At 32.8% G+C, this 11,691-nt stretch overlaps 2 protein-coding genes across 2 annotated transcripts; both read right to left on the bottom strand.

Moving 5' to 3' along the window:
- Window positions 1-1,984: 1,984 nt before the first annotated feature.
- LOC132804566 (L-type lectin-domain containing receptor kinase IX.1-like) lies at window positions 1,985-3,967 on the bottom strand. Its single transcript, XM_060819230.1, has one exon. It carries the CDS (start codon window positions 3,965-3,967, stop codon window positions 2,000-2,002), a length of 1,968 nt encoding a protein of 655 aa, XP_060675213.1. The 3' UTR covers window positions 1,985-1,999.
- A 3,317-nt stretch (window positions 3,968-7,284) lies between these two features.
- On the bottom strand, window positions 7,285-9,261 carry LOC132804470 (L-type lectin-domain containing receptor kinase IX.1-like). Its single transcript, XM_060818875.1, has one exon. The coding sequence runs from the start codon at window positions 9,259-9,261 to the stop codon at window positions 7,285-7,287; it is 1,977 nt and encodes a 658-aa protein (XP_060674858.1).
- Window positions 9,262-11,691: the final 2,430 nt, after the last annotated feature.

Genomic DNA, 11,691 nt, shown 5'->3' with positions numbered 1-11,691 from the left:
CTGATGACATTGGGCCAGGACGGACCAAATATGGCCGAGTTGTTGAAAAGGCAAACAAGAAGCCCACTTCACCAAAGTTTGGGGACGTGGAGTTATGGCCATCACGCTTCCATAACCTGTTTAATCAAAAATGTTTTAAAAAAAAAAAAGCCGTTAGTTAGTTAGACTTAAATTGGCGCTTTTGGAAGATTATCATTAACCTCTCTCTCTATAGTTGAGGTTAATAGTTTTTCATACTTATCAAATTAAACTTATTTTTTAGTTTTTATCAATCAATTTTAATAGTTAATAGTCACGGAAAAAATTAAAAATAAGCATTTTATAATTAAATAATATTTGATAATTAAAATTAACTAGTAAAAATTATAAATTTAAATGATAATTTTCAAAAATATAAATTTAAATGTAATTAGACAAAATTTGAATAGGTTTAAATGAAAATTTTCCCCAAAAACAAAAAAAGAAAATTTTGATTGCATTACCTATTTTCACATACATTACACTTTTCCTTACCTGACTTGACCTGTAAAAGTTGGCTAAATGGTAGGGTTGTAATGTTAGAACTAAAGGTACCTAAAAAATATAAAGGTATATATAAAAAAAATAAAATAAAAATATATATATATTTATATATAGATAGATTTTTTTGATAAATTGGGAAGAAAAATTTTAACACTAGGCCATAAAACTCAAAATTTAAAATTTATCAGTGATGGTTATTACCAATTCGGCTATTCCAAAGGGATAGAAAATACAAAAGTTATGATATGGGGAAAAAAAAATGGAAAAGCGATCCACTACCAATACATTACATATGTAAGATAATATATATATTACATATGCAAATTTGTTATAAGATACATGTGTGCCCTTTATAAAACAGCATATTAATGTTAGGCGTTCACACTATTGAGAGGGACAGCCGCATTTTGTAATAAAATTTATTACATGTGTATCATTTAGTTTGAAGTAAAGTTTATTGTACTTTATTAAACTAAAATTCACATTCATTAATGAGGTGAATCTTCCAAAATTCAATGGTTATTAAGGATAGAGCTTAATTTACTTAGATAAAGTGAACTTTAATTGAGCTTAATTGTACATGTATGTTACTTTGAAAAAATATAAGCCGGAAATGAATTTATATATGACATTTTTGGTAAATTTAGATAAATTAATAACATTATAGCAGTCACTCTCTTCTCTATGATTAAAAAAAAGGAAAATACATAAACTAAGGAGTTTTGGATTAATATTGTTCAACGTTACGCCTAATTAACTTAATTATCAATTGCCCTAAAAAAACTTAATTATTAATTCCCATGATTGAACCTAATTGGACGGATTAAGATGTAGCCTGATAACCTGCAATTGCGATGAAAGAGACACGATAAAGTACAATTCTTCTCTTGACTTTTCCACGCTTCCTGCTATTAATTTCAAAACACAATAATTATCTAATTACATAATTAAAATTTAAAACGTTCAAATTTCAAATGGTTTATTATCAACAAAACATTTATATACGTGTATGTGTGTGTGTTATCACAACAAATTGAAAGAACAAACAAATTAATATTAATTACTAGAGACACATATAATGCAACTTGCTAAGCAGAATAATACATTACAAAAGGTGCAAGAGAAAAAACAAAACTCCTGCTATAGAGGAGAATCAGGCTACACTTAGAGTAGATAATATAAATATTCCTTTGCGGTCAATCCTTGCATAGGACTTTCCCAAGTCACCTATTAGATCGTTTTCTTGCTCCTGTACTCTTCAATATCTTATCTGATCTGTTTTATATATTCAACGAATGGATATGGAAATATAAAACGTTTAAGAGATAAAAGTAGTCCACCAATTTTAGGCAGTCCATATATAAAAAGGCATAGAAAAAGGATAATAATGATAATAATTAAACAAAAACATAGTGGTTACAAACATTTAGTTATATATCTTACATATTTTACAGTCATAATATATTCTAGCATTATTTTAACGACCCAAACCTACGCTAGAAGTAATTGAAGGTTCACCGGATCCGGAGCTGACTGATGGAGAGAAAATGTGATACAAAGGAACAGGCATTTTTGATGGAAGATTTGGATAGGTTGCCTCAAAGTTAAGCACATGAATTGCTTGCCTTATTGAAGGCCTTAGACTTCTATCAGGATGAGCACACCACAACCCCACAATCATCAAACACTCTAGTTGTTTCTTGTCCAAATCTAACTCATGATCAAGTCTCTCATCGACACCCAAAAGAAGCTTTCCTTTCCCATAAAGCTCCCAAACCCACTCTACCAATCCAATATGTGAATCCATTTCCGGTTGATCAGCCGACTTTCTTCCTGTAGCTATTTCCAAGCAAACCACTCCAAAGCTATAAACATCCGACTCCCTACTAGCCCTTCCTGTGCTTATATATTCTGGAGCCAAGTAGCCTAATGTTCCAACCAACCCAGTTGTTTGGGGACCGAGCTCATGGTCCATTAATCGAGCCAATCCAAAGTCTCCAAGCTTCACATTCAAGTTGGAATCTAGCATCACGTTGCTAGATTTGATATCTCGGTGCACTACACATTGCTCCCATTCCTCATGAAGATAGAGCAACGCCGAGGCTAATCCGATAGATATCTTGTATCTCACACTCCAATTGAGAGAATTCCTCTTTCGGAATAGGTGGGTGTCAAGGCTTCCGTTTGGCATGAACTCGTACGCCAGGAGAAACTCACCTCTTTCGTGACACCATCCTATAAGTTGCACCAAATTCCGATGTCTCAAGCTGCTAATCACCTTCACTTCCGTTATGTACTCTTTCTTACCTTGTCTAGACCCTCTTGAGATTTTCTTCACGGCTACTGTGATGTCTAAATCAATCAGATAGCCCCTGTAGACAGCACCAAAGCCTCCTTCACCGAGCTTCCTTGCGTTCGAGAAGTTGCTTGTTGCTGAAGCAAGCTCTCCGTAAGAAAACCTTTTTGGTCCTGCTCCTCTTTCTAGATCATCACTGATTAATGTCTCAGTCGTCTCAAATTTCTTCTTCTTTTTCTTCTTTCTAAACAAAAAAATTGAAAATGCTATGATCATCCCTACTATGAAAAGAACACCACCCGAAATTGTGAAACCCAATATTAGTCTCCTTCTTCTTGCCTTTGTCCCATCATCACCTTGTTCTAATTTTATATCCAAAGTCGAATTGAATTCCCATGAATTGAGGCTATTTCTCTCTACATACTGACCGGTAGCAGCTGAAAATCCAATTGTGACCCACTGGGGAAGAATCTGCTTCAAATCTATTTGATAAGACAGACTAGTATTCTCTTTCGAATCAGAGGTGGTTTGGTACTTCCAATTGACGCTCAAATTCTTTGTAGTAGAGTTGTAGGCAATCCACACATCAACGGTATCTCCGCCATGCAAGCTTACATTCCAAGGAGTATAAACTGCAGAAGCAATAGAATTGTTGTTGATCCCAACATGCTCAAATGAAGGATCCCATTCAGGGTTCGAAAACGTGTCGAACTCAACAAGGACAATCTGGTTTCGAGATGAGTCGCTGGTTGTGGTATTGAATAGGCCGAGAAAGCCACCGGCTGAATTCGGTGGGATTTGAAATCCCACAGGGGCAAGGAAGAAGGCGATGCCATGGCCGTAACGAGCTGCGCCTTGCGTGTAAATATTGAAGGAGAAATGGGTGGTGAAGTCGGCAAGGTTCCCTGTTTGTGAGTCCCATAGAGGTACACTCTCAACGTAGGTTTCCCAACCAACTCGGCATAGATAATTCACTTTGTTAATCAACTCGATGGCTCCAACAGAAGGAACTGCATCTCCTTGGTATAATATGTCGGTTTGGTCCGGATTGAAACGAGATATTTGGAATTGAATTGTATTGGAACAAGGAATTAGAAGAAGTATGACTAAGAAGAAGAGAGGTAGGTTGCAGGAAATATTGGTAGACATGGCTTGAAAGATATGGACCAAAGAAATATTGGACTAGTTTTAAGTCTTCTACATATATTACAGAGAACTTTGTATAATTATATGAAATGATTTTGTATTTAGTTTATATATTATATGTTTAATGATGGATTGATGATCATTTTTTTATAATTATATGCAATAATTTTGTATTTAATTTATATATCATATGTTTAATGATGGATTGATGATCATGTTTCATCCACCGCCCCTTAGTTTTTTTATTTTTTATTTTTTATTTTTATTTTTTATATTGACAATTTCCACTGATAGCGATTTTAATATGTACGTGTAAAGACTGAACCATCGCCAGAATAGGAGTGTCAACGCTTGAAAATGAATGGGCAACAATAAATATTATATTTTGGCTTTAGAACTGATTAACGATCTCCTAGTTAAAGTTGGCCCAGGTCAGCCGAGCCAAAGAAATTAATTAAGGCTATATGTGATTTTTTTTGTCTTTTTTTTATTAACTATTGAAGCTACGTTTGGTCTTCCAAATTTCATTTAAATTATTAAATTAGATTATTTTTATACTAAAACTCTATAAGCAAATCCTCTAATTATAAATATTTAAATTATTATCTGATATATAATATTGTTTGCATATAGTGCTATTGGTAATTGTTTACAGTAATAAATAATATTTTTCTAAAATTAACAATGTCTTTTAGGATAAATTATTAGAAATACCATTCTCTTCTTTCAATAATGATTCCCAATTTGAATCCCATACTAAATTTTAAAAAAAAAAAAAATCTTGAAATAAAAAATCACTATGAAGAAGCCTCTCGCATCCATTATCCATGAGAAGGCGGGGTCAAGTCACACGTTCCCTTCTCTTTAGAATACAATATCATTTTACCTAACCAAATAAATAAATAAATAAAAATAAAAATAAAGAGAAGCGAAATAGAAAAGGCCAATAAGGATTGTATTATTAATAGTATGTTTTGGTTTGAGGAAAAAATGAACTTTTGGAGTCATTGGACCGTAAATAAGTTACGCAATTATAATAATATATAATAATTGAATAAGTATATGCATATGTGAGATGCCTATTTACTATGGAATTGCTATATTCTAAACTCAAAATCTATATTAGTCACATAAGTCGTATATATTATTATATATTACTAAAATGAAGGAGATACGAAGACTAATTTATAAATTAAAAAGCAGGATCTTTCAAGAATCAATAAACAAATAGCCGATAATAGACTTTGACAATAGACCTCCACAGGATCACAACTAGAATAATATGTTTTGGGGGTTATTTGCATTTTAACTGATACCTTTTGGCCCGATGATGTTGCAATTTAGGTCCATTATATTGAGCCATTTATTTTTGATTTGGTACATATTATATAAAATTAATAATTATGGTTTTTGATTATAATGCAATTATAGAACATGGTTTGCAATCTTTAGAATCTATTTGGTATAGCTAATAAAAATAAAGCTTTAGTCTATACAATTTTGTATAAAATATTTTTTAGAAAAATTTTTTTATTAAAAAACTAATAAGTATTTAATCGTAAATAAAAAATTGCATTAAATATTCACTGATTTATCATCTAAACTAAAAAAGATATATTAAATATTTATTGAGTTTCAATATAAACTAGAAAAAAGAATTTTTCTAGATAAGCATAAAATTTAAATTTTTTTTAAATAGCTTAAAAAAATTATTTTTTTTTTATCAACAAGTACTTGTTAATTTTTATCAAATATTTTTATTTTTAACAAAAAAAATTTTGGTAAAAAAAAAAAAATCTGCCAAACAAATACTTAATCTCATGATAAATTGAGCTAGACGTTTTGCACTTTGTTTAGTCACATAGAGGATTATAAAATAATTATTTGTTGTTGTTGTTATTATTATTATTATTATTATTGTCTGGGTAAAAATAAAAAGATAAAGGGGAGAAATTGAAGTATCTTCCCAATATGATTGGTGGACCCACCCTCACCAATCAGCAATTTACATTCTATGCAATATTTTGTTAGTTTACGTCCAAGAATTTCACAATTTCTGGAGTGACAATGATGTTTTAGATTTCAAGGTTTGATACTTTCAACCCAAAATTAGTAGTTTGATGGTGGATGCTCATTCACCAAAAAAATAATAAATAAATAAAAAGTAGATCCTTGATTTTTTAAATAAAAATTAGCCTTTTTTGCAGCTATGTCCTGTCAATTTTGCACCGATTTGCAATTTGATTCATGAATTTCATATTTATCATCTATGTCCTCAAACGATCAAAACTATTAAAGCTCCTACATTTAAAACTGTTCGTTTTTCTCCCCGTTTTCCAGGAGTATATTAGGCAAATAAGTACCAATTTTATCATCATTGGTTATTAGCTGAATCATGATAGTATAAAATTATGATTTGATGACAATTTAGTATTTAAGTGATGTTAGTTTAGTTGGTAAGTTACACACACCTATAATTGAATTGAAATGTTGTGGCTCAAAGATATCAAAATAAAAAAAGATAAATGATGTTAGTTTAGTTGGTAAGTTTTGCACATCTACAATTAAATTGAAATGTTATAGGCTCAAAGACATCAAAATGAAAAAAATAAAAAAATAAAATAAAATAAAAAGATAATTATAAAAATAAAAATAAAAAGATGACAATTTCATTTTGACTTTTTTTTTTTTTTTTCGGGGCGCCCCTCTTCGTTCCAAATCTCAATGATTTAATTCATTAATTAATCCTTTATATAATTTCTGGTGATTTATTATTAAAAAAAAAAAAACATTATGATAACAACAAATTTTTGTACTCCCCCGAGACGTACATGGGACAGTCCAATAACTACGTACAATCTAATATTCCATTCCAAAACCTTAAGTAAGAATAAATAAATTATGTATATAAAAACTCGGCTCTAGGGGCCCCATTAAAGGATATAATATATAGATTTCCTTGCAAATGACTTTCCCAAGTCATGATCACCTATCAGATCGTTTTCTTCCTGTGTACTTCAGCATATCTTTTCTAATCTCTTATATTAATCCAATCGGTCGGCTTTACACTGCAACATAAATCGGCATTGACTACCAAATTTTATGCTTGCAACTATTAAATTTCATTCCCTGATCCATTCAAACCCTACAAAATAATCAACTTAGCTGGCTTCACACGGTCCACGAAACCATCCAATAGTACATATATAATTAGATTTAAACATTAATACAACAATTTTGATTAAAAAAATTAATACAACAATAAATTATTGACCTTAGCATATACTTATCTAATTACATATTTATTGCTTAAATTCCAGTTAACGACCCACAGCGATGCTTGTTGTTATCGAGGGTTCACCGGAGCTGACTGAGGGTGACGGCACATGAAACAGAGGAACAGGCATTTTTGATGGAAGATTTGGATAGGTTGCCTCAAAGTTAAGCACATGAATTGCTTGCCTAATTGAAGGTCTTAAGCTTCGGTCAGGATGAGCGCACCACAACCCCACAATCATCAAACACTCTACTTGTTTCTTGTCCAAATCACTTTGGATTCTCCCATCCACACCCAAAACAAGGTTTCCTTTCCCATAAAGATCCCAAATCCACTCTACCAATCCCATCTGACAATTCTTATCCATAGGATCCACGGACTTTCTTCCTGTAGCTATTTCCAAGCAAACCACCCCAAAGCTATACACATCAGACTCCTTGCTAGCCCTTCCTGTGCTTATATACTCTGGAGCCAAGTAGCCTAATGTTCCAGCCAATCCTGTTGTTTGGGGACCTAGCTCATGGTCCATTAACCTTGCTAATCCAAAATCTCCAAGTTTGACATTGAAATTGGAATCTAACATGACATTGCTCGATTTGATATCTCGATGCACCACACATTGCTCCCACTCTTCGTGAAGATAGAGCAATGCTGATGCAATCCCAAGAGATATCTTGTACCTTACAGCCCAAGTAAGAGGCTTCCTCTTACCAAAGAGGTGGGCATCGAGGCTACCATTTGGCATGAACTCGTAGACAAGAAGGAACTCACCTTTGTCGTGGCACCACCCGATGAGCTGCACCAAATTTCGGTGTCTTAAACTGCTGATGACCTTCACCTCTGTTATGTACTCCTTTCTTCCTTGCTTTGAACCCCGTGAGATTTTCTTCACAGCTACTGTAATATCTAAATCAATTAGATAGCCTCTGTAAACCGCTCCAAACCCTCCTTCACCGAGTTTCCTTTCGTCTGAGAAGCTGTTGGTTGCCGAAGCAAGATCAACATAAGAAAATCTTCTCGGTCCTGCTCCTCTTTCCAGGTCATCATTGATTGATGTTAAATTTATTGTCTCTGCCTGCTCAGTTACTCTCTTCTTCTTTTGCTTACTCCGCCGTAAAAACAGCATCGAAAGTGCTAAAATCATCCCAAGAATGAAAACACCGCCCGAAATTGTGAGACCCAATATTAATTTCCTTCTTCTAGCTTTGTTTCCATCGCCTCTTTCTATATCTAGATTTGAGTTGAATTCCCATGAATTAAGCACATGTCTCTCTCCGTTCAGACCAGTAGCTCCTGAAAATCCAATTGTGACCCATTGCGGAAGAACTGTCTTCAAATCGATTTGATATGCTAGACTGGTATTCTCTTTTGAATTTGAGGTCTTTTGGAACTCCCAATGGACACTCAAATTCTTCGCGGCCGCGTCGTAGACAATCCATGCATCGATGTTATCTCCGCTATGCAAGCTAACATTCCAAGGAGTGTAGACGGCAGAAGAAATAGAATTTTCGTTGATCCCGACATGCTCGACTGGAGGATCCCATTCAGGATTAGAAGACGTGTCGAACTCAACCAGGACAATCTGGTTTCGTAACGAATCACTTGTGGTGGTATTGAATAGGCCTAAAAACCCACCCGCGGAGTTCGGAGGGATTTGAAACCCAACAGGAGCAAGGAAAAATGAAAAGCCATGGCCATAGTGGGGAACACCTAGGGTGTTGATGGTGAAGGAGAAATGGGTTGTGAAGTCGGCTAGCTTTCCGGTTTCTGAGTCCCAAAGAGGGACGCTCTCGGCATAGGTGGCCCAACCAACTCGGCATAGGTAGTTGTACTTGCTGTTTAGCTCTACGGCTCCAACTGAAGGCGCTGCATCTCCTTGGTACAATATGTTTTCTTGGTTAGAATCGAAGCGAGATATTTGGAATTGAATTGAATCTGCAAAAGGAAAAAGAAGAATGACAAAGAAGAAGAAAATACAAGTTGGAGTTGGTGAGTTGCAGAAAGTGCTGGGAATGGCCATGACACTTGAGATCAACAGGGGAAATGATATTCAACAGGCTTGAGAGGAACTATTTATGGTGAAGTTTATATTATTTATGAGATATTTTTTGTTTAAATTATATATATGAAAAATAATTATTTGATTGCCATGTTTCATCCATCACCGTTTTAGTTTTATTCTATTAAAGAAATTCAGTTGAGAATGACTTGTAATTGTATACAAGAATTAAGAAATGAGAGGAACAGATACATCGCCGGAATAGTAGAGTCAACGCAAGAAAATGACAAAAAATTATATATATATATATATATATATATTTTTGGCAAACGTTGACGAATATGAATATCCTCCCCGTGCTTATCTTGGATTGGTCCATTGATGTTTGTTAGATGAGTCTAACCAAAGAAATTATGGTTGTATATTTATGTATTTGGTCTTAAAATTTCTTGTTAAAATGTTATATTAAGTTAATCATTTGTTTTATATGTGTCATTTGAATTTAATATTTTTGTTTTAAATTGTTTAATACATAAAACTCGGTATAACATCAAATAGAAATTTTCTTTATTTTGTCATATTTTCTGCACTTATATATGTGTCTGTAATCATCCGTCACACCTTCAACGAAGGCCATGCAACCACGTTGCTAATAAAGTTAAAGAGAACCAAACAAGCAAGGAAATTATAAGACAAAATTTAGTTTTTTTTTTTTTTTTTTTTAATTATTGATCCACAAGGTGTAACAAATCGTACGACTTTGGTTCAAAAATCAATTTGTTCTATGACCGTTCAGTCCTATTTAAAGTTCAAATGGTAATTTCCATCCAAAATAAAAAGTTAAAATAGTAATCAAATCACAGTAACCTGCCATGTAGTATCCAATTAACCATAACTGATGATATATGATGGCCGTGGAGAACCAAGCTAGATTATTTATTCTTAGAAAATAATTACTTAATTAAATTAAAACTAGAATATTCAAATCAGTTAGATACCTACAACAAACATGTTCGTGTCTTTTTTTTTTTTTTTTTGTATATAACATATTGAAAATAATCCTGGGAGAATACTTTGTGTACCTCTGCCTAAAATCTCTTTTCCCATTAATTTTCTTCTGTTTTTGTAGTTAATTGAAGTCGTTACATATTTTTAAAAAGTCATGTATTTAATTATGAAACTTCAAAATACAAACTATTTATGTATATATCGTCATAATTCGAACTAAGGTCAAGCTAAGAGCCGGACTTAGATTGGACCGACCTCAAACAATAGGAAGAGAAAAGATTAGAAAAATTTATAGTTTTTGTTTTTGTTTTGTTTTTTTTTTTGTTTTTTTTTTATGTGTTGTTTTCAAGTCAATTATACATGCCAATTATATATTGTTTTATGTAATAAAAAAAAAAAGGCAAATTTATATATTGTTTTTTTGTTTTTATCAAATTAATGTATATTGATGATTCCCACTATTACTGTGGGGTCCAAACTTTCAAAAGCCAGAAGGCAAGAAAGGACAAGCGACACGACTTCTGCATATCCAACTAATATGAAAAGAAAAATATTAAAATTTAAGAAGCATCATCTTCAATGAACCGCCATTTTTGCAACTGCAACATAAACTATACATGCACATGATTTATAGAGGACTTTCCAATCTCTATCCAAAGAGATTACGGAATTTGGCAATTGGCACTTATTAATTTCTTAGTAGCTAGACTTGTTCATTTGGTTGATTAGTAGACTTTGAGCATAGGACTAGTTCCAAGGATCACAACCAAAAGGGTTTTTCTTAATTATTTATAGGGCATTGTCTCTTCGATTGCTTAACAAGACGACGGTATTCTACAAAGATTCTGTGTATATGCTCTCAAAAATAATAAATGTAATAACAATAATAAATAACAAACTAACACAATATTTTTTGATAATTCTTTGCGTTATCTATATATATATATATAGGGGATACAAAACAATATATATATATATATATATATACATGTACTCTATTATTATAGAAAATGGCGAAGAAGCATACTTTAATGTGTCAGATAAAAAAAATGACATTCTCACCCATAATCGATCTCTTATCAAAGGTTTGTTTAGCAAAAAAAAGGTAGGACTAGTTCTTCTTCAATTGCGAAAAGAGCTGACTGCGTATTCTCTTGCAGAATCGAATGCCCTCTGTGCCTTCCTCGCTTCATTAAGGCTCACAAAGAAGAGACTCTTGATGGTTGAATTGGTAGAGAAGAGCAAGTAAGTTTTTACAAGAGGCGATGTGTCTTGTTAATTTCTATATACAAGAGACATTGTAAATGGCTCTAACCGTTTACAAAATGCTAAAACTCTTGTAAAAATTCAAAATTCAAGCCAACCACAGCATGTTAAGTTTGTGGCGGAGAGATCAGTGTAGAAGTAACGTGATAGCATAAGTTGGTCGTAGAGTTTCTTAAT

This window comes from Ziziphus jujuba, chromosome 7, assembly GCF_031755915.1.
Source record: "Ziziphus jujuba cultivar Dongzao chromosome 7, ASM3175591v1".
NCBI classification, from domain to species: domain Eukaryota; kingdom Viridiplantae; phylum Streptophyta; class Magnoliopsida; order Rosales; family Rhamnaceae; genus Ziziphus; species Ziziphus jujuba.
This window is presented reverse-complemented; position numbering and strand designations above follow the sequence as displayed.

What these genes read in the sequence shown, in the direction of transcription:
- LOC132804566 (XM_060819230.1), bottom strand. Translation starts at nt 3,967, where the DNA reads ATGTCTACCAATATTTCCTGCAACCTACCTCTCTTCTTCTTAGTCATA.
- LOC132804470 (XM_060818875.1), bottom strand. Translation starts at nt 9,261, where the DNA reads ATGGCCATTCCCAGCACTTTCTGCAACTCACCAACTCCAACTTGTATT.